We start from the raw sequence: 21,755 nt of genomic DNA, 5'->3' as shown, positions 1-21,755 counted from the left end.
TCCAGCATCCTGAGCTAGCCGAAATTGAGTGGCTCCTTAAGTTTTAATATCTCGTAGATATGAATGAACATCTGAACCAGCTCAATGTGCAAATGCAAGGCATTGGAAATACAGTGTTATCTCTTCAACAAGGAGTGTTTGCTTTTGAAAACAAGCTCGAGCTCTTCATTATGGACCTTGAAACAGGTTGTTTACTACATTTTGAAAAACTGAGCCACTTTAAAGATGCATGCACAGCAAGTTAGCCTATTCAAAACTTGAATTTCCTCCAGCTAGCTGGGTTCGTATCCAGTCTCCTGCCGTCATTCAAAGCAAGATTTGGAGAATTTTGTGACCACACTCGTCTTTTTAAGTCCATCACCCATCCAAACGAGTGCTCACTGAACACAGCCGACCTGAGTTACATTCCTGGTGTCTCCATCAAAGATTTGGAAGTGGAAAAGGCTGACCTGAAGGCCTCAGACATGTGGGTGAACAAGTTCAAGTCTTTGAATGAAGATTTGGAAAGAATCACACGACAGAAAGCAGAGCTGGCAAGCAGCACATGTGGACAGAAATGAAAAAACATCAACCTGAAAAGCAGCTGATTCTCAAAACTTGGAAGACGCTTCCTGTCATATACCACACACTGCAGCGTCTGAGTATTACTGCATTTACCATTTTTGGATCTACATATGCATGTGAATAGTCATTCTCACGTCTTAAAAACATCAAGTCCAATCTAAGATCACGTTTAACAGATGAAAGTCTCAATGCTTGTATGAAGCTTAACCTCACCACTTATCGACCAGACTCGAAGACATCAGCAAATCCATGCATGACCAGAAGTCAAAGTCAAAGTCAAGTTTATTGTCAATTTCTTCACATGTGCTTAACATACAAAGGAATCGAAATTGTGTTTCTCACTATCCTCTGCATTTTACATGTACAATAACAAAGTGCAGGTGCGGAAGATGAGACAATCCTAAAAATTAGATTCTTATCTATAGTAGGAATGTAAAGTGCAGTATATTTGATCTACTTTGCCTAGTGTTGCTAAACTAATAACTAAAACTAAAAACTAAATATTAAAAACCAGGTATGGCAAGATTACCCCAAAACAAGACATAAGTAGCAGCATATGACAAGACAGTCCAACAGTACGAGACAAGGCAAGACAACTCTGACTGTGGTTGTCCCAGTTGTGTGCATTTGAGGTAGTTGTTATAGTTCTAAGTGTAATCGCTTGTGCAATAGAAGTACAATTATAAATAAATATGGCAGCAGCAAGTCTGTGCAAATTTTGCAAGTGCATGAGCAAAGTTTGAGTTTAGGTGGGGGGCCAGCTAGGTGTTTCTTCTGGCTGGGGCTGAATGTGGGAGAGAGGAGGGGAGAGAGAGGGAGTTCAGCAGTTTCACGGGTGGGAAGGGGGGAAAGTTCAGCAGTGTCATGGCCTGGTGGATGAAGCTGTTCCTGAGTCGGGTGGTGCAGGAGCGGAGGCTCCTGTACCTCTTCCCGGAGGGCAGGAGGCTGAACAGACTGTGTGCAGGGTGGCTTGTATCGGTGACAATCGTGACGACTTTGCGGCTGAGGTGGGTGGTGTACAGCCCTTGAAGCGAGGGGAGTGAGCACCAATAATCCTCTCAGCTGTCCTCACGATGCGTTGTAGAGCCTTCCTGTTGTAGTCAGTGCAGCTCCCGCCCCACACGGTGATGCAGCTGGTGAGGATGCTTTCGATGGTTCCTCTGTAGAATGTGGTCATGATGGGTGGCGCGGCACTTGCCCGCTTCAGTTTGCGCAGGAAGTAGAGACGCCACTGTGCTTTCTTAGCCAGAGATGCAGTGTTGGTGGTCCAGGAGAGGTCATCGCTGATGTGCACCCCCAGGAACTTGGTGCTGCTCACCCTCTCCACTGCAGCACCATCGATGGTCAGTGGGGGGTGTTGGGTGCGGCCTCTCTGGAAGCTGACGACCATCTCTTTGGTCTTGCTGATGTTTAGCAGGAGGTTGTTGTCTTTGCACCATCTGGTCAGAAGCTCCACTTCTTTCCTGTAGTGGGTCTCGTCGCTGTTGGAAATGAGGCCCACCAGTGTTGTGTCGTCAGCAAACTTCACGAGGTGGTTGGAGCTGTGGGTTGCTGTGCAGTCGTGTGTCAGTAGGGTGAAGAGGAGGGGGCTGAGCACACAGCCTTGTGGGACCCCCGTGCTCAGGGTGATCCTGCCTGAGATATTGTTGCCAACACGCACCACCTGAGGCCTCTGGCTGAGGAAATCCAGCAGCCAGTTGCAGAGTGAGGTGCTGAGGCCCAGTTTGTCCAGTTTGCAGGTGAGTTGTTGGGGTATTATGGTGTTGAACGCTGAGCTGAAGTCTATGAACAGCATTCTCACATATGAGTATTTCTTGTCCAGGTGGGTGAGTACCGGGTGGAGGGCAGAGCAGATTGCGTCGTCGCTTTGCCCTGTAGGCGAACTGATACTGGTCCAGGCTGGGGGGCAGGATGGATTTTATGTGTGACAGGACTAGTCGTTCAAAGCACTTCATGATGATGGGTGTCAGTGCCACCAGGCGATAGTCGTTGAAGCAGGATGGGGAGGATTTCTTTGGCACAGGTATGATGGTGGCAGCTTTGAAGCTTGATGGCACAATGGCTTGCCTCAGGGAGGTGTTAAAGATGTCTATAAAAACATCTTTCAGCTCCTCTGCACAGTTTTTCAGCACCCTGCCAGGGATGTTGTCTGGACCTGCTGCTTTCCGGGTGTTGATGGCGGAGAGTGTCCTCCTCACGCTGGCACAGGCAGGCACCGGGGGTGGTCGTGCGAAGGTGGTGGTGTTTTCTGTGGGCGGGTGGTGTTCTGTTCCTAAAAGCGTGCAAATAAACTGTTTAGGTTGTTGAGCAGAGTGATGTCGCTCTCGCAGCTTTGTGGTGCAGGTTTGTAGTCTGTGATTGCCTGAATGCCTTGCCATAGGCTGTGTGCATTCTTGCTGTCCTTGAAGTGAGAAGTTATCTTGTTTGTGTATTCTTGTTTGGCTTTCCTGATGCCACGGGACAGGTTGGCTCTCGCTGTTCTCAGGGCTGGTTTCTCCCCAGCTTTGAAGGCCTTGTCCCTGGCCCTCAACAGCCTGTGGACGTCTCCTGTTAGCCATGGCTTCTGGTTGGCTCGTGTGGTGATCCTCTTGATGTGGGTCACATCGTCCATGCATTTGGTGATGTAGGAGGTCACCGTGTGGTGATGTAGGAGGTCACCGTGTCTGTGTACTCCTCAATATCTGTGATGCCGTTGTAGGTGGCTGCTTCCTTAAAAATGTCTCAGTCTGTTGAGTCAAAGCGGTCCTGTAGGGCTGAGGTCGCCTCTTGTGGCCACACCCTTACTTCTTTCAGTGCAGGTTTGATGACTTTCACTCTTGGTCTGTATGCAGGCATTAGCATAATAGTGAGGTGGTCAGAGGCACCGATGTGGGGGAGGGGTGTGTGTTTGTATGCTCCTTTGTGCTGAGTGTAAACACAGTCCAAGATATTATGTCCTCTTGTTGCAAAGTGGATTTGTTGATGAAACATCGGGAGAACAGTTTTGAGATCAGCATGGTTGAAATCCCCAGCGAGGATGATGAAGCCGTCTGGTTGTGCTGTTTGTTATTCACTGATAGCCTGGTACGGTTCGTTCAGCGCCGCACTTCTATTGCTGTTGTTAGTTGGGGGGATATAGGTAGCGACCAGCAGGATTGAACTTATCTACCTTGGCAAGTAGAAGGGGCGACACTTAATGATCATGAATTCCGCCAGAGGTGAGCACTGTTTGTATACTACAGTGGCATCCCGGCACCACGCTTCGCGGATGTAAACACACACGCCGCCACCGTGCGACTTCCCCCCCTCTGCGAGAACCCTGTTGGATCTGTAGCATGTTAGCTGCTCTAGTTGTATAGCGGAGTCCGGAATGTTACTGTTTAGCCAGGTTTCAGTGAAAACGAACACACAACAGTCAGTCACTTTTCGGTTTGATGATCTCAGAAGTCGGTTATCGTCCATTTTGTTGTCCAGTGAACGAACGTTCGTCAAAAGGGTAGATGGTATGGCTGGGCGAGTTGGGTTAGCTTCTAGCCTAGCTCGGATACCTCCGCGCTTGCCCCGCTTCCTCGTCCTGGCGCACCACTTCCGGCGCCTCCTTTCCGGGGGTGGGGTAGCAGGCGAGTTCGGTGAATTAGCAGGCCGGCGTAGCAGTCCCAGTTCCCTTAGCGAGTTCTCCAGTTCCGTGTTTAAAACTTGGCAAATGTTGCTTCTCCGGATTTATAAGAAGACCCATCGACTGTACACGTATTGTGGCGCAAACTGACCGGAAAAACTTTTAGACAAACACTTGTTTGACGAACAAAACAACGCATTGTCGGAAGAGCGAGTGGCCGCTGCGTCTACACGTGCCGCCATCTTGGAATTAAGTCGCATTAATGTTGAGTATTATAACAAAGTTATTTAAAAGAATAAGTTCAGAGGCTTATTATACTGACATTTAGTTGAATTTACTTTTGAAATATACTGTATTATATGGCTCTTACTGAAATAAATTTCCAAATATTTTGCTTTTATGGTTCTTGTAGTCAAAAAGGTTCCCGACCCCTGGTTTAGCATGAGGCTCTGAATAAGGCTTCAATTCGCCAAATTAGTAATCAATTCTTTGAAATGAGAAGCCAACTCCTCCAAGCTGGCAAATGTTTTTTGTGAGGATTCTACAACTGCGTCAAGTTTGCCATTGAGCTCACGTCATATGAATCTGAGTGTTGATGACTTGCCCAACGTCTTCAAAGAAGACCAGCAGCTTCTCCCCCAATCCACCTGTGTAATAACTGAGGAACCCACCAATCCCAATAAGGAGGATACCTGTTAACTATGGACAATATCGATAGAAACAATGCCCTTCACGTATTTAAAGTGTCTAAAGTGTATCCAGGACCGGCCTTCCGATCCTCCTGCCTGCTCTTATCAATGAAAAAATTCTGTCATTAGAGTCAAGAGCCCACCTGAATAATTCACTGGTTAGGTTTTGGAAAAATAATATTGCATGAGGCTACAATAGTTAAGACAGCAGACAGCACTGGACAAAATTAGCAAAGCAGGGAAATAAGGATGGGAGAGGGTGCTGAGCAAAAGTGTCTGCCTCCATCAAGAGCCAAACAGAGGAAAAACTGTCAAGCATGACACTACAGTGAACCCTCGTTTATCGCGGTAGATACGTTCTGGCCATGGTAGCTGAAAATCTGCGAAGTAGCACAGCCACTTTTCACATTAAAAAAAATAAAAAATAAACATGATAAGTCTTTATGCTATGCATATTATTTAAGACAAATATTACTGCAGTACACATATTTACTTACATCTTAAATATTATAATATTAAATATACAATAAACCTTATACACTGTGCAGTAGTGAACTTGATGGTGAGAGAGAGAAAGAGAGAGAGAGAGACTGTGTAGGCTGCACTGGAGCACCTTATCCACAAAGCAGCTCAGATCAAAGAGCGGTCAGACTCATATGGCTCAACACATGGCTTTTATTTTGCTTACAACTTCACAACTGAACTTGGCAACTCCAAAACAATAAACCAAACCATATTTCTATAAATGCTCGCGCCGTCATCGCCCACCAATACAATGCAAACAAGCCCCCCACTCAACGTCCTGGGACCCCGCTTAACTTTCCCATAACATGCCTGCTCCAACCAGAGCACACAAAGGACCTCCCCCTGCTTACGCACACACACACGGCTGCAATCAAACGTGCAACAACCCAGTGTCAACGAGGAACAGAACTGTTCCCCTTTTCCTTTGAAGTCTCTTGCAGCTGCGGTCATATTAGCAGCGGCCCGGACGCTGAATTAAAGTTTAATCTGTACATGATAAAAGATTATTACAATGGAGAGTTTACGCTTGAAATACCGTTTCATTGTAAAAGAAATCTAGAATTGCCCTTTTCAATGGTCTGGCGAACGTCTGCTCCTTACTCTGTCTCTCTCTGCCCCGACAATGTGTGTATGTGTGCTTGTGTGCCTTTTGCTGTGGGTGCGCTTCATGAGCGACACGAATGTGCCTGTGGGGCAGGTGTTGGGACAGGAGTAGATTAAAACTCCACAGGCACGCGCGGTATAGCTCATGAAGTGCATCCCGGTGCTGTTGTTTTCAACACACAGGCAGGAGGCAGAGACGTTCGAGGAGCAAAGACGACGCTGACCAGACCGTTGGAAACGTCTTCCCTAGATTTCTTTTATAATAAAATTATGCTTTCAAGTGTCAACTCTCCATTGTAATCATCTTTGATCATGTACAGATTAGATTTTAATTCAATGTCCGCTACTAATAAGACCGCAGCGGTGCAAGACTTCAAAAGAAAGGGCTTCTTCCATTGGCAGTCGCCTATCCAGATTGCTAAAGGAGCTTCCATACAAACGATCGTTTTGTTACGAACTGTAACAACTGGCTTCGCTGAATTGCCAAAGGTGATGGCATTCGTCTTGTAAAGTCCTTAATGTAGCGAACGGTGGATTTCTTCACTCCTAAATGGCGGGCCAGGGCTGCCTAAATCTCCCTTTGAGACGTATCACCTTCTCAATAATTGTCATCATTTTTTGACGGCAATTAGGCTCAGTACAAGCCTTCATGGGAGCAACATGCTTTGGAGCTATTGCAAAAGTTCAATAAGTAATCCGCGATAGTGGAACCACGAAGTAACGAGCGTTCACTGTATATTCACCTGGAAAAAATATAATCTCCAGCAGCGAGGTCGTCCATTAGGCAGGGGCCTAATGCTGCCCTTATCTCGTTCTTCCAGCAGGGCTCTGTCAATAGCCTCTTCTCGCTCTATAATCCTCACAGATGATACAAATAATGTGGGATTTTGGCGGACCACAGACAAGGCATTGCGCACAACTGACCACAGCTCCTTTCCTACAATGATAGTAAGTGAAAATTGTTAAAAGTGAAACAAAATACAGCAGCATAAAAGCACATCCTACCCATTACACAACTTACATTGCTCACTACAAAATAGAAAAAAAAATACTTTCTAGAGGGTTATAGGCATATAGACAGACATTTTGGGGACATGTGCTCAAGCCAAATAAATGACGCCTACTGCCCATATTTTCTCGTAGTGATCCCTCATTTTTCGTTGTTAATGGGGACCAAAAACCTCCTGCGATAAGTAAAAACTGAGAAGTAGCCACCTCTCCCAACCCAATTTTTTTGTTTTGTAATTTTGGGAATTTTTTAAAATGTGAAGTCTTCAAACTATACATATTTAAAACAAATATTACTGCAGTACACATGTTTACTTAAATCTTAATTTATTAAACCTTATACAGTAACTTAATATTAACACCTTTCAATATCCTTTGAAATCTTAAAGCTAGGGCACAATTAATTTAATTTTAATCGTTATTGCGATATTAGCTGTCATGATTATTTAAGATGATAATTGGCGATATTAACATTTAAAAAGCCGACTACGTTGTACGGTACAGTATACAGTGAATCCTCGTTTATCACGGTAGATACGTTCTGGATTCGGCCGCGATAGCTGAAAATCTGCAAAGTAGCATCCCCACTTTTCACATTAAAAAAAAAACAAAACAAAAATTCTAAACGTGAAGTCTTCATGCTATAGATATTATTTAAGACAAAAATTACTGCAGTACACATATTTACTTAAATCTTAAATTATCAAACCTTATACACTGTACAATAGTGAAATGTTCCCCTTTTCCTTTGAAGTCTTGCGCAGCTGCGGTCATATTAGCAGCAGCCCGGACGTTGAATTTAAGTCTAATCTTTACATGATTAAAGATTATAAATATGGATGGTATACACTTGAAATACCGTTTTATTATAAATCTAGGTAAGAGATTTTCAATGGTCTGGTGAACGTCTGCTCCTTAGTGTGTGTCTCTGTGCCTTGAAAATGTGTGTGCGTATGTGCCTTTGCTCTTAGGTATGCTTGATGACGGACATGAACATGCCTGTGGCGCAGGTGTTGGGACAGGAGTAGATCAAAACTACACAGGCACGCGCCGTATAACGCACCCTGGCACTGTTGTTGTCAACACACAGGCAGGAGGCAGAGACAGAGAACCAGACACTGTTGAAAATGTCTTACCTAGATTTCTTTGATAATAAAATGGTATTTCAAGCGTGAACTCAACATCGTTTGATCGTGTACAGATTACTTTTAATTCAACGTCCAGGCCCCTACTAATATGACTGTAGCTGCACGAGACTTCAAAAGAAAGTGCTTCACATGTTCTTCTTAGGTCGGCAGTTGGCAATCCAAATTGCTAAAGCAGCTTCCCTACGGTCGATCGTTTTATTATGAGCTGTAACAACTCGCTTCGGTGATTTGCCAAAGGTGATGGCAGGCGTCTTCTAATGTTTGCCTTGTCCTCAATGTAGTGAACAGTGGATTCGTTAACTCCCAAACGACGGGCCACGTCCACCTAACTTCTCCCTTTGAAAAGTATCACTTTCTCAGCAATTGTCCATCAATTCTTTGATGGCGTTTAGACTCAGCACAAGCCTTCGCGGGAGCAGCAAGCGTGGGAGCTATTGCAAAAGATTAATATGTAATGAAAAAATATCCTTGAAGTCATGAATCCGCGTAATGGAAAACAAATCCGCAATGTGGTGAATCCGCGTAATGGAAGATAAATCGGCGAGCTAGCAAATCCGCAAAAGTGGAACCGTGAAGTAGTGAGAGTTCACTGTATGTCAAATCAAGCACTTTGTCATCCTACCACCATGGGGCAAACACAAGGGATTTCATTAAGCTTCGGGCAGAAAACATGAAAGAGGAGTTCTCCGGTGAGTAGCTACATAAACAATTTCTGGCAAGCGCGCACACAGAGGTGAGCAGTCTGAGAAAAAAAAAGAAAAAGCTTGGAAGAATTTTGATCGTTTGAATCTACTAGTGTTGTTTGTATGCTGTAGAGTCTATTTACCTGTATGGGAAAATATCGGATGATTGCGAAGAAAGCAGTATGTAGCAAGTGCTGCAAAATGCATGCTGGTGAGATTCCAAGCATCTTGATGGCAACACTGAATTTGGTTTTGCTGGTGCGCGACGGAGATATCAGGTTTCAATCCCACCTTAAGAGCCTTTAGATAACAATGTTTCCCATATGTGTGCATGCTAAAATCCAGTGGTGGACCGTCAGGCCTTCTCTGCTAGCCTAAAAATAACCTGATATTATCATAACAATAATAAACTATAATAATCGGAGTAATTGTAATAAAAGTCAATTTTACTTCACATTTATTTGTACTAAATATATATATTTTATATATAAAATTATTCTCCATATTCTGTTCTTTACATGTCATTTTATATCCATTTGATTACGCTTCTTGCAGTGCTGTAATTTAATGTTAGAGTTCATTTAGAATACAGCTAACTTGTGTCACTATGCTGTGTGAAATCTGCCCTTGCCAGAAGCCAGGGCATTCGCATCAACACGGCGCGGCCTTTTCCGCAAGCACAGATGGATATGTCAGTGGCTCTAATGTTGCGTTCAGATTGAGCGCGAGGAGCGGACGGTTTTCTATTGTAGTCAATAGAGTTCGCGCGGAGGGTACTTACGCGTGGTTCAATGGCTCACACAGGGGGCAGGAATGAAACATGGCGGATGCTTTGCGGTCACCCGGAGCTACCAAACACGGCTAGCTGAGCTTTCAATACAAAAATGGAGCCAAGCAAGAGCACTCACCTGGCTTGTCGAATGGCGGAAGGGAGAACTTGGGACAACTGATATGTGCAGCGTTTGCTTCCTTTTTTAACAGCTGTTGAACCATAGTTACTGTGCTAAGCTCACGATAGTGCAGCACTGACAGCACAGTATTTAGCACAGTATTGGCCGCTTGATTGGGACATTGTAATTTTTTTTTTTTGGCAGACGAGTATTGCCGTAAAGCAAGGGACACGCAGTGTAAAAAAAGAAAAATAAAGGTGCTGTTGGAGAAAATATTGTCTCTTCCACATCCTGGAAAAGTGAAAGTTCTCAGCAATGCTTGTGTGACCCTGTTGCGTGAAAAGTGAACTTCATCTTGACCTCACGACAAAATTCCTCGGGTAGAGGGTTAACAACGCACTCCATCTGAACTCGACATAATGCTTAATAGACAGCTGTAATAGTCCATCGAGCCATAATTTCGCCATCTAGAGGCCTCACGTTGAACGAGACTGGATGCTTACTGCACGAAGGGGGTGCTATATTGATCCTCAATTTTTTAATGCTGGAAGTAATTAAAGTTATTGAAAAAAACAAAAACCAAAGAAAAAAAAAGGAAAAAAACATGTTGCTCAACCGTAAGCTATCGGCAGCCATGAGGCAAAGCGTACATCGAAACCAGACCCGAGGACTTTTTGCAGAAAATTCAAATCTACTCACCCTTTTTTTTTTTAACCCACAATAGCTGAAGAAGAGCAAAACGGAAATTTGGACCGACGCGACTTTCACCACTGGCATCCATGTCAATACAAAAGGATTTATTATTGGAAATGAAACGCAGAAACTCTACAAGCAAGTCATTGAAGTCTTCCTGAGGAAAGAAACAAGAACGTATTTTGTATTGAAAGAAGTGGCTGACACGAGTTTTGGTGAGTCGAGCATTTGATATATTGTTTTCATTTATAATATGTTTTCGTAATTTTATTTTGTTCACATTTAATTAGTGGTAAAGAAATAAAATAACGTTCTTACATCAAAGTGTGATTTGTAAAAGCTTGTTAAAGCTTGTCTGCTTTGTGTCACGTTTTGTCAGGGTTTTTCCTGTTGTGGCTTTATTTTGTGGAGTTTGATTTATTTTGCTTTTGGGTTTGTGTTGTTTTTCCCTGGCGTCTGTTGTTAGTGTAATTTGTGTCACCTGTCATGAGCGTGTTCCAGCTCTGAGTAGCTCTAGTGTTTCGTGTTTTGCCCAGCTTCTGTGAGTAAAAAAATCGTTATATTGAGCCATACTCATCCTGCCGCCCTGCATTTTGGATCCACCTTTTGGATCCATCCGTCACCAACATGCGACACCAAACTGACACTTGGTGGACTTCATAAAACTTTGTGGACAAATAATTTAAAATTATTATTAATTATTTTAAGTTAAGTTCTGGCAGTATTATGTATAATGATAAGTTTCAATTGCAGATGCAGGTTTATTGATGTTTAAATGCTGTGTAGCCCGGTAATGCATACGTGTGCTTCTGAGGGGGCCGAACAACTGAAGGCCCAAGAGTGAAACACACAGACCGCCACTGCTAAAATCTTCTGCTTTCCTCAGCCCCTAATATACCATACTAGCTGTCAATTGAAACCAATTTGAAGAATCTGATCCCTCCATCATCACTTTGAGTGATTCTGGTACTTTTAGCAGCCTCTCATCAGCACCAGTGTGAGAGTGGTTGGCAAATTTGGAATAAATTGGGTTTGAAATAATCAAAAATGACATTTTGACTGCTTAAGTTCATATTCACTTCGAGTAATTCTGGCAGTTTTGTACTGTTTTTTTTTTTTTCCTGTCAAAAAAAAAAAACAAACATTAAGGCTGTTGTAGGTGTTGTTACAGGTAGTTTGTAGTGTGTGCTTGGTCCTAAGTAGGCTTCATATTTTTCATTGGTTTGCACTCAGCAAGTATGTTAGCTGTGTTGCTCTGTGTGCAAAGTGTTTTCCATACTTATTTACATTATTTTAATTTATTATTTTTTTCAGTATCAAATCTTGAAGCTGTGCTTATATATATTGCTTGTTTAAAAAAAGCGCATAGACATGTTTGACCAAACATGATGAATAATTGTGATTAATAATTGTGAAAGCATTATTGACCAAAATAACTGTGATTATTATTTTGGAAAAAATCGTGCAGCCCTATTTAAAGCTTGCCTGCTCTTGGTGGACTTCACAAAACTTGGAAAAAAAAAAAAATCCCTAATTTTTAAGTTGTCACTGTATCACACGTCGTGATAAATTTTAATTTCTGAATGTGGGTTTATTAATGTTTAGATGCTCCGGAAAATAGCCTGTGTTGTACACAATTAAGACGATGCAACACCCAGTAATGCGTACATGTACAGTATATCTTCTGTGCTTCTGTATGTCTTTTCTTTTTTAGCCGCGGTGTCATAAATGATGTCATTATAGGAGTATTTATTCGAGTCGGACATCACTGAAGGCTTAAGTGTGAAACGCACGGACCGCCACTGCTGAATTGATGTTGAATGCGATTTAATAACAATAATTTATTAACGGAATTTCCAAAAAATACAGTGTTGTTTAGATTGGAAGCTGCTCACAGCAAAAGATTATCAAGTGGCCATGGTTCAAAGAAAAACTTCAAAATAAAAGCGTATTAAAGCCATTTGTGTCATACATCATTTGTTATGGTACAGTTAATTTTGAAGCATTGGCGGGGCTTTCTTACAACATTTGGTTGATTTACTATAATACAGTGGCTTGACAGGCAGCACATTTTACCGTCTGTCTCATGGTTCTGGGCCAAAAAGCTATAAATAAATAAATAAAAATATTGTCCCATAGTTACTCACTGGTAAATGTGACTATCCGGCCTGGGTCATTTTTGTCTTCCCTGCCTAAAAGGACAACCAATGATTACTGCAAGCCTAAGTAAGTTCAGTGAGTCAGATTCTGTCTCAGAGTTCAGTTGTAAGAATCTATTGACATTACTGACACAGCCCAGATGTGTATTTTCATTCATATGGTGTTTACTAAAACCGTGTTTGACAAAACATTGTTTCGTGCATCCAGATAAAATTTTAAAGTAAAAGCCTCCATGCCAAAGACCAAACATTCATGTCCATACATTATCTAGTATGGTAATGTTATTTTGAAGTCTCACCACATTTGGTGGTGTGTTTTACTGTCATGCAGAGTCATTTTTGATCTATTAAACTGCCTTTGAAAAATAATCCGAATGCTTTTTCCAGGCGATAGAAACTTTTAAACGTTGATCATTCAATATTAAGTGCAAGTGTTATTTGGTCTTCTGTGTTTCTATTTGTTTTTCAAGAAGAAAAAAAAATTAAAATAAAACTCAAAAGTCTCAATATGCGTTGTTCTGAGATGACATTCAATTACCAATTCAAGACAGACAGAGAAGAAATCTCGCATTATATTCTCACAATATCTCGTCCAAATCCCTAACTTCTTGTAGTAGAAAACTTTTTCTTTCTTTTTATTCCTCATACTTTATAATCAACAACAACAACATGAAGTTAAAATTAGAATTAACCTGTGGCTAATGTATGTTAGTTTGTTGTGGTTGCCTCACCCAGAGTCTCCCCTAGCTTTCGAACGCCAGAGAAGTATTTGCACACCAGCTCCTGATCATTGCTGGTGAGTTCACTTCCTGGCATCCCAACAGCACCATTAAGCTGCCAGAGGATATCATCCTGCCACTGCTCCAGATTCATCATGTAGGCGTGGGCCTCCAGGAGCCTCCTTGACTCCACCAGGCGCTCAGTTTCCAAAACCATGCTCCCAACTGGACAGTCCAATAAGAAAAGACTTACAAGGAATTTACAAAAGATAAAATTGTAAATACAATAGTACTCCAGCAACTGAAGGTTGTAGAAAATACTTTCCAACAAATGATCAACAGTAATTGTGACAATAGGAGGTGGGCGGAGGGGGTTTTACATTAAACAAACATTGCTTGGAAGAATAATACACAAAATTCAATGAAATGTTTACTCAATGAAAATATATAAAATATGAAAATATATGTGAAAAGGGTCTTGATATTCCTACTAGATATTCAGATTCACTTGCCATATTGGGAGAGGTACTCTAGGTTTGTTAAATTAGATACCCTTACTATATGTCCCTGTAACGCTTTACTTGTTCAGATCTATGTATCAATACAGCTGACAACGAGACACCATATTCATAAAACGTTAACCTTATGCACTTGGTGTAACTTTGTGTTTATTTCACAAACTCCATGAAGTCTTCATAAAAATCACACTGTAGGTAGTTGAGCACAATTTCAGGCTTTTATCCACATACTCGAAAGTTACATAATTCATGTTAAGGTCTAAGGTGTACGAGGTCATCTGGAAGCTTATTGGCAGCATGATTTGGTAGTGTTTACGAAACAAGATGGAGTGTGTTTTTCGTGGACAAAAACAGAATGAAAATTATCATGGATGAAGGGATGGCCGTCAACTGGTCAGTCAGCTTGCACTTTGTTTTTCCAAGTAAAGCTTAAGATGACTTTTTTTTGTGTCTCATGTTAACCTCAAGGATAGTGACAGCCAGTTGCCAAATATATAGACACTGCTCACAAAAATTAAAGGAGCACTTTAAAGAAACACATTAGATACATCAGATCTCAATATGAAGTTGGATATCTATACAAATAACGACAGGGCAGTGTCCTGGAACAAAAGACTGCCAAGTCTTTTAATGGAAATACAAGTTTTCAGCTTAGCGAGGACTCAATTGTGTAGACACCATAAAATCAAAATGAAATCAAGATGTGGCAGGCAAGTCCATTTTTTCAAAACTTCATTTCTACAACTCAAAATGCTTTTCAGAATCTTTTGTGGCCCCCACGAGCTTGTATGCATGCTTGACAACGTCGCGGCATGCTCCTAATGAGACGACGGATGGTGTCATGTGACGTTTCCTCCCAGATCTGTGTGAGGGCATCCCTGAGCTGTTGTACAGTCTAAGGACCAACCTGGCAGCGCTTAATGTACCAAAACATAATGTCTCAGAGAAGTTCTATTGGGTTTAAGTCAGGGGATCGTGAAGGCTATTCAATTGTTTAAATTCCTTCATCCTCCACGTACTGCCTGCGTACTCTTGCCATGTGAGGCCAGGCATTGTTGTGCATTAGGAGGAAACCAGGACCTCCTGCACCAGCGTAGGGTTTGACAATGGGTTCAAGGATTTCATCTCGATACCTTATGGCAGTCAGAACACCATTTCTTAGACAGGAGAGGTCTGTGCGTCCCTCCATGGATATGCCTCCCCAGACCATCACTGACCCACTACCAAACCTGTCATGTTGAACGACGTTGCAGGCAGCATAACATTCTCCTTGTCTTCTCCAGACTCTTTTACGTCTATCACAGGTCCTCAGGGTGAACCTGCTCTCGTTTGTGAAAAGTACAGGGCGCCAGTGGCTGACTTGCCAATTGTGGTATTCTTGAGCAAATGCCAGTCGAGCTTCACATGTGCTGGGTATTGAGCACAGGGCCCACTACAGGATGTTTGGCCCTCAGGCCACCTTCATGAAGTCTGTTCCTCATTGTTTGGGTAGAGACATTCACACCAGTGGCCCTCTGGAGGTCATTCTGTAGGGCACGAGCAGTGCTCAGCCTGTTCCGCCATGAACATAGGAGTAGGTATTGGTCCTGCTGAGGGGTTGAGGACCTTCTACAGCCTTGTCCAGCTCTCCGAGAATAACCACCAGTCTCCTGAAACCTCCATGTTTTGGAGATTGTGCTGGGAGACACATTAAACCTTCTTGCTGCAGCATGTGAGGATGTGACATCCTGGAGAAGTTGGACAACCTGTGCAACTTCTGTAAGGTTAAGGAATCGCCTCATACTGCCAGATAATTACGCAAGCGAAAACCAGCAGGAGTGGAAAATCAGCCAAAAAATATCAAGAGGGAGAAACTTGAAATGACCTCCACATGTAAAACCGGTCCTGTTTTGAGGGCTTTCTAATTGTTGCCCTCAGCTGCTTAACCAACCAGATCAGACAGGTTTAATTAAATTCATGCCAGGCCCAATAAAATAAGTGTTTCTTTAATTTTTGTAAGCAGCGTGTATATATATATACCCGCACCACCCGACTCAGGAACAGCTTCATCCACCAGGCCGTGAGACTGCTGAACTCTCCCCCCCTCCCACCCGTGAAACTGCTGAACTCTCTCTCTCTCCACTCCTCTCTCTCACATTCAGCCCCAGCCAGAAGAAACACCTAGCTGGCCCCCCACCTAATTTTTAGTTTTAGTTGTTAGTTTAGCAACACTAGGCAAAGTAGATCAAACACACTGCACTTTACATTACTATAGATAAGTATCTAGCTTTTAGGTTTGTCTCGTCTTGCACACCTGCACTTTGTTATTGTACATGTAAAACGCAGAGGATAGTGAGAAACGCAATTTCGATTCCTTTGTATGTTAAGCACATGTGAAGAAATTGACAATAAACTTGACTTTGACTTTGATATATATATATATATATATATATATATATATATATATATATATATATATATATATATATATATATATATACATATATATATATATATATATATATATACATATACATATATATATATATATATATACATATACATATATATATATATATATATACATATACATATATATATATATATAGCACTTACTATACTATTTCGGTACCAATTTTTAATGTGTATGTACATGTTTGATGTTCTTACCTGGGGTTTTAAATGCATTAGCTATTTAACATAGGTTTGGATTGCCCGCCATACGGTGAATTCGCCTTACGGGCCCAACCGCAGAACGGATTAATCTCGTAACACAGCGGCCCACTGTATTTGATAAATTATAACAATAGATGTCACTCCATCCAGTTGATACACAAAATGCCACCGGATTTTCATATACAGCAGACATTTGTGCTTTTAATCTGGAAGACCTCGCTATATTTCCGTTTCCTGTTTTTACCTTTATGAAACTGACTGGATCTCTTGCATCACGGTTTGTGTCCCATCGCACCAAAAACATCCTACAGATATCGCCCTATCACCCAAACAGCATTGACTGAAATTCAAATGCCTGGCTTGTTACGCCATCTATGTAGTTGATCTGAACCATTTTTTATTTTCCCAAACCACAGAGAGCTGCGACATAAGGATGAAAGAGCCACGTGTGGGTCCGGAGCCTCAGTTTTCTGACCTCAGGTCTAGACTATGTGAATTATCCAGAGGTGGGTATCTTTCATTTTTTATGCTGCTCTGACAGTCTGTTTTCCATCATTGTCGGTCCACCATTTTTTTTTAAAGCCAAACAAAATTGTAATGGACTTTTTTTGCTGCTCTGACAGTTTCTTTCCCTCATTGTCGGTCCACCGTTTTTTTTTTTTAAAGCCAAACAAAATTGTAATCAACTGTGTGGTAGGTTGTCGGAAATACAGACACACATTTTTAACTAGACTGTGCGATTTTTTGCACCAAAAAAGGCATCGAGTTGTAGCGGGAAAAATTCACATTATGATTAAGATTATGCAAGAAGATTCTTCTTACATTTCGCAGCTGCTGAGGTAACCCTTAAGAATGCTGATGGCTCCGGCCTCAATAATGTTCAACTCCAATTTCCTGTCATGAATCCTGTACAAATTTCCTCCTGGTGGATTGCCTCACCATTCTATTTTCCAGGGGTTTACACAATTATTTATAAATAATTCAAACTATGGTAAAAAAAAAAAAAACAACATGAAAGAAAAAGCCGAACATTAGAAAACACAATGATGGGGAAATAATGGCAATGGAAACATGGTAACAAAGGGGAAAAAACTGTTCAAGTCTGTTTAAAAATTATTTACAGCACCAAATAACATGATGAATTTTTACATCAAAGAGTTGACCCAAAAGCAAGCAGCGACAGCCGATTAATGAATCGCAGGAACACTGAGTCAAAAGTGGCAGCAGCTGGCTTGCAAAGGCTCACGTGAGGGACAGGCAGATGAAGCCAGGCCGTGGCAGTAGACCACCAGAAGACCTTGGTGCTCTCTCCCTCTTTTGCAAAAGATTGCTTTTTGAGTCATAGTCTTTGCCTTTCCTCCAGTATCTTATTATATCTAAGACAGGTGAATTCATAGTCAGACAGGCAGAGAGGGTCTTTTTATAGGGGCAACGGAGTACTTGGGTGCAGGTGTAATAAAGTGATGTCATGAACGATTATTCATGTACAACTATGCATGTGCAATAATAATTGAGTTGTATTATTCACAATCAATGGGTTTGACGATCAACTGGTTTGGTCTCTGACTGATCGATCGGTTTGGTGAAGAAAGCTTGGTTTGATAGCAAGACAATATGGCGGAGACTGGTAGGAAGAGAAAGGCTCATATCCCAGAGCAGTCATTGATTGTGCCTGGTGGTGATGGCCTAATTGATTGGAATGTTCCCCCCAAGGGGAAAGAGAGATGACTAGGATGCAGAAAGTGGAAGTCGGCAGTTATTGTGAGATCCAAGATCTGGTGAAAGTAAACCCAGGACTGCTCCTTAGGCCTGTACCCATCCCATCCAGTAGGTACCAGAGCCGCTTGAGCCACATCAATAAGGCAAGGTGAGGAGGAGTCTGAGCAGCAGGAACTAAGGGGCTCTCAGTCGTCCTGGAGACGTGGACGGTTGGGTGCACACGCATGGAGTTAGGCAGAGTGAAGCGAATCACCACAGGGTTAACCACCCTCTGGATGGAGTTTGATCCTAGGAAGTGTGGTGACAGCTTGGAGGTCTCTACATGGAGGGATGGATACTGAGTCGATACCCAGACCTACTTAGCCCACCTGGTAGGTCGGTATAGGGCATCAGGGTTAAAACTGCGGGAGCAGGGACTGCAAGAGAATGACGATGAATCTTGTAAACGGTCCAGCGAGCCTGGCAAAAGTGGAGGCATTTGGATGAAAGTTTATCCCTAAGATTCTTGTCATTAATCCACACAGGAAATGGGACCTTGGTCACCTTTAACCAGTGGGACTATTCCTTTCGGGGCCATCTTGACTGTCAGCAGCTTGACTGCCGGCGGCTGATGTCATAGTTTTGCTCTGCTGGAGACAGCCAGTAGGAGAAGAAACCACAAGGGTGCACAAGTCATAACATGCTGATCAAGTGCAGCACCAACATTGTTCATCAAGCTGGTGGACTCTGTGTTGACTTTGCAGAGCTAAGACTGTTTCTGAGATATAATAAGGTTGTCCCTCTGTTACATTTTTGTGGCACGTGGTCTCCTTGGTTCGTATGGCTCACCAGGCCGGCTCACCAGGAGCCCATCCTGTCACATCTGAAGCCCAGCGTTAAAGAAATGCTGTCCTTTTTCAGACTTAACTGGCTACAGCAGGAACTACGGTATTTAGCTGATTATGACGATTTGACTACCCACTTGTGGTCTTTGATGGTTGTTCATGAAATGCAAAAGCTGTCGGCCAATGAACTATCCGGATAACATCCCGGACCTTGCACTCAGGGTTTGTTCATCAGAGCTAGCTGATATGCTTGCATCTTCAACCTTGTCCCTTCAACCAGCCTCTGTCCTCACCTGCTTCAAGTCCACCACCATCGTGCTTAAAACAAAGCACTGTGACCTGCCGAAATGACTATTGCCCCATTGTACTCACCCCACAATGAATTGCTTCAAAAAGACTGTCATGACCAACATCAAAAAGAACATTCCGGACACCGTGGACGCTCTACAGTTTGCATATTGTCAGAACACGTCCACTGACAATGCAGTCAACACTGTCACTCACACAGCTTTCACACACTTAGAGGGCAAAGACACACATGTAAGATGTACAGATGTACAATTCAAGTGTCCTCACCACCTCCATCACAGTCTGGTACGGCAATTGTACAGCACAAGACAGGAAGGCTCTCCAGCATGTGATCAAGACCGCACAACGCATCTCTGAAGCAGCCTTTGTCTCACTGCAGGGCATTTACCACACCAGGTGCGGAGGACACAAAACCTCACCAGAGACAATATTTACCCACAGCACAATTTGTTTAAACTGCTGCCATCAGGCAGACGTTACAGGAGCCTGAAGGCCAGGACTACGAGGCTGGCTAACAGCTTCTACCCACAGGCCATCAGGATACTGAACAAATCCCTCATGCACTAATCTGCCCCATAACTAGTCACTTTACCACATGCACCTAACAACTCCTGCACACTACAGGAATGCTCCTAACTACAGAATATTTTCCCTCATCCTCATAAGTATACAGTTTTATCAATTCCTTCCACTCCATAATATGTTCAGAATGGGAATCCTATTCTTATATTAGTGCCTCATTATCACTGTCCTTTATTGCCTACTATTGTCTATCATTTGCTCTATTGTGTGGAATGTAAATCTATTTGAGGAAGTGAACAAAATAAGGATTTCATTGTCTAGTGTTAGAATGCATATGACGTGTCTGTGTATGCATGTGTGTGTGTGTGTGTGTGTGTGTGTGTGTGTGTGTGTGTGTGTGTGTATGCATGGAAAAGAACTGAGAGAGTTTAAAATTAATTTTACAGGTGTATTTTTATTACCAAGATGTTTCCCTAGTAGCCAAAACTGTTATGTGTATGTCTGTATTTGGGACATGCAGCATCCACTTCAACCTGTGGGCCTGGAAGGGGGCTCATCCCACCTGTGGTCCCTTCTGGAGGTTTCTGATTTTCCCCTAATTGGGGTTTTTGAGTTTTTCCTTCCCCTTCTGGGAGCTTTGACAGGGGATGCTGTTGTGTACCTTACACTGAAAGATGTCTATGTACAACTTCTTTTTTCGAAAGAGGTCTCCACATGACCTCTTTTCATCTGTGAAGCTCTTTGAGACTTCGGCGATTTAGGGCTATACAAATAAAATTTGATTGATTGATTGAACACACATAAAGGAATTTTCAGATACCGGAGACTCCCATTTGGCATCACATCGGCTCCGGCGCTATTCATCAAACTGTGGACCAAATCCTGAGTGGATTACCAGGAGTACAATTCTACCTGGATGATCTTCTGTGTACAGGAGCAAATGATAAAGAGCATCTGCACAATTTGGATGCAACTCTTCAGAGACTGAAAAAGTATGGACTCAGAATCCAAAAGGCTGAATTCGAGTTTTTCCCAATCATTTGTGGAATATTTGGGTCACGTGATCGATGCAAAGGGACTGCACACGGCCCCATCAAAATTCTAAGCCATTGTGGATGCACCACTGCCACTAAATGTCAGCCAGTTGAAGTCTTTCTTAGGACAATTGAATTATTATGGACATTTCATACCAATCTTGGCGTCACTCCTGAAACTGTTGCATAACGTGCTGTGCCAAGAAAAAGCATGGATGTGGACGGTTGCTTGTCAGGAGGTGTTTTGCTAAGCCCATGCAAGCTATGAACCTGTCAGCAGTAGCCATATGTGCTTGTGTTGAATAATCGCTGGCATAATTAGACACCTTGGTGGACAAGTGACGGCTGCTACAGAATTATATTCTTTTAAAACCGCCATGGATTCTTGGCAAATAAACTATACAGCCTTGGACCAGACAACACAAAAAAATATATATATTTATGCGTCCATTCTTTCTTAAACAACCAGCACTCACTGTAAACATTTTTTTCTTTGACATTGATGCAGATGGATTCTAACCTGACCAGTAAAAGAACTATACAGTGGGCCCCCGGGTTATGAACTTAATCCGTTCATCCGTTCAGCGGCTACGCTCGTATCTCGAATTGCTCGTATAGCGGGCAATCCAAACCCATGTTAATTCGTGAATGCGTGCAACGCGCGCAGAAGCCTTAGGTAAAATCATCACGCTATATACATATATTAATATTAAGTGACAAATACAAAGGAAAAATGACTTTTACCTTTGGAAAGACGTGACTTGTGCTGAGATAAGCAGGGATGAGCAGAGATGAATGCTCAAAGTCAGTACGGTAGTCAGATATGCTATTGGTCTTACAGTGTCACAGTAACTTTTTCAGTCAGGGTTTTCTCTACTTCCTTCCATCCCAACCAGCT

At 42.5% G+C, this 21,755-nt stretch overlaps 1 protein-coding gene across 13 annotated transcripts in view; it reads right to left on the bottom strand.

Moving 5' to 3' along the window:
• The window catches only part of exoc3l1 (exocyst complex component 3-like 1), a 71,960-nt gene that overhangs the window by 31,697 nt on the left and 18,508 nt on the right, over positions 1–21,755 (bottom strand). For 11 of the 13 annotated variants that reach the window (XM_088417860.1, XM_088417862.1, XM_088417863.1 and 8 more), the window contains 3 exons: positions 13,289–13,501; positions 12,546–12,590; positions 6,720–6,913 (listed from right to left, as the gene is read on the bottom strand). In XM_088417860.1, the coding sequence (XP_088273986.1) occupies positions 6,720–6,913; positions 12,546–12,590; positions 13,289–13,501 (452 nt within the window). The remainder of the gene's footprint in view (positions 1–6,719; positions 6,914–12,545; positions 12,591–13,288; positions 13,502–21,755) is intronic. The other 2 variants (XM_088417856.1, XM_088417859.1) reach the window with 1 other exon arrangement.

Source organism: Hippichthys cyanospilos, chromosome 6, assembly GCF_059441005.1.
Source record: "Hippichthys cyanospilos isolate Australia breed blue-spotted pipefish chromosome 6, RoL_Hcya_1.0, whole genome shotgun sequence".
Classification (NCBI taxonomy): domain Eukaryota; kingdom Metazoa; phylum Chordata; class Actinopteri; order Syngnathiformes; family Syngnathidae; genus Hippichthys; species Hippichthys cyanospilos.
Note: the sequence above shows the minus strand (reverse complement) of the source record. Positions and strands in the feature narration are given on the sequence as shown.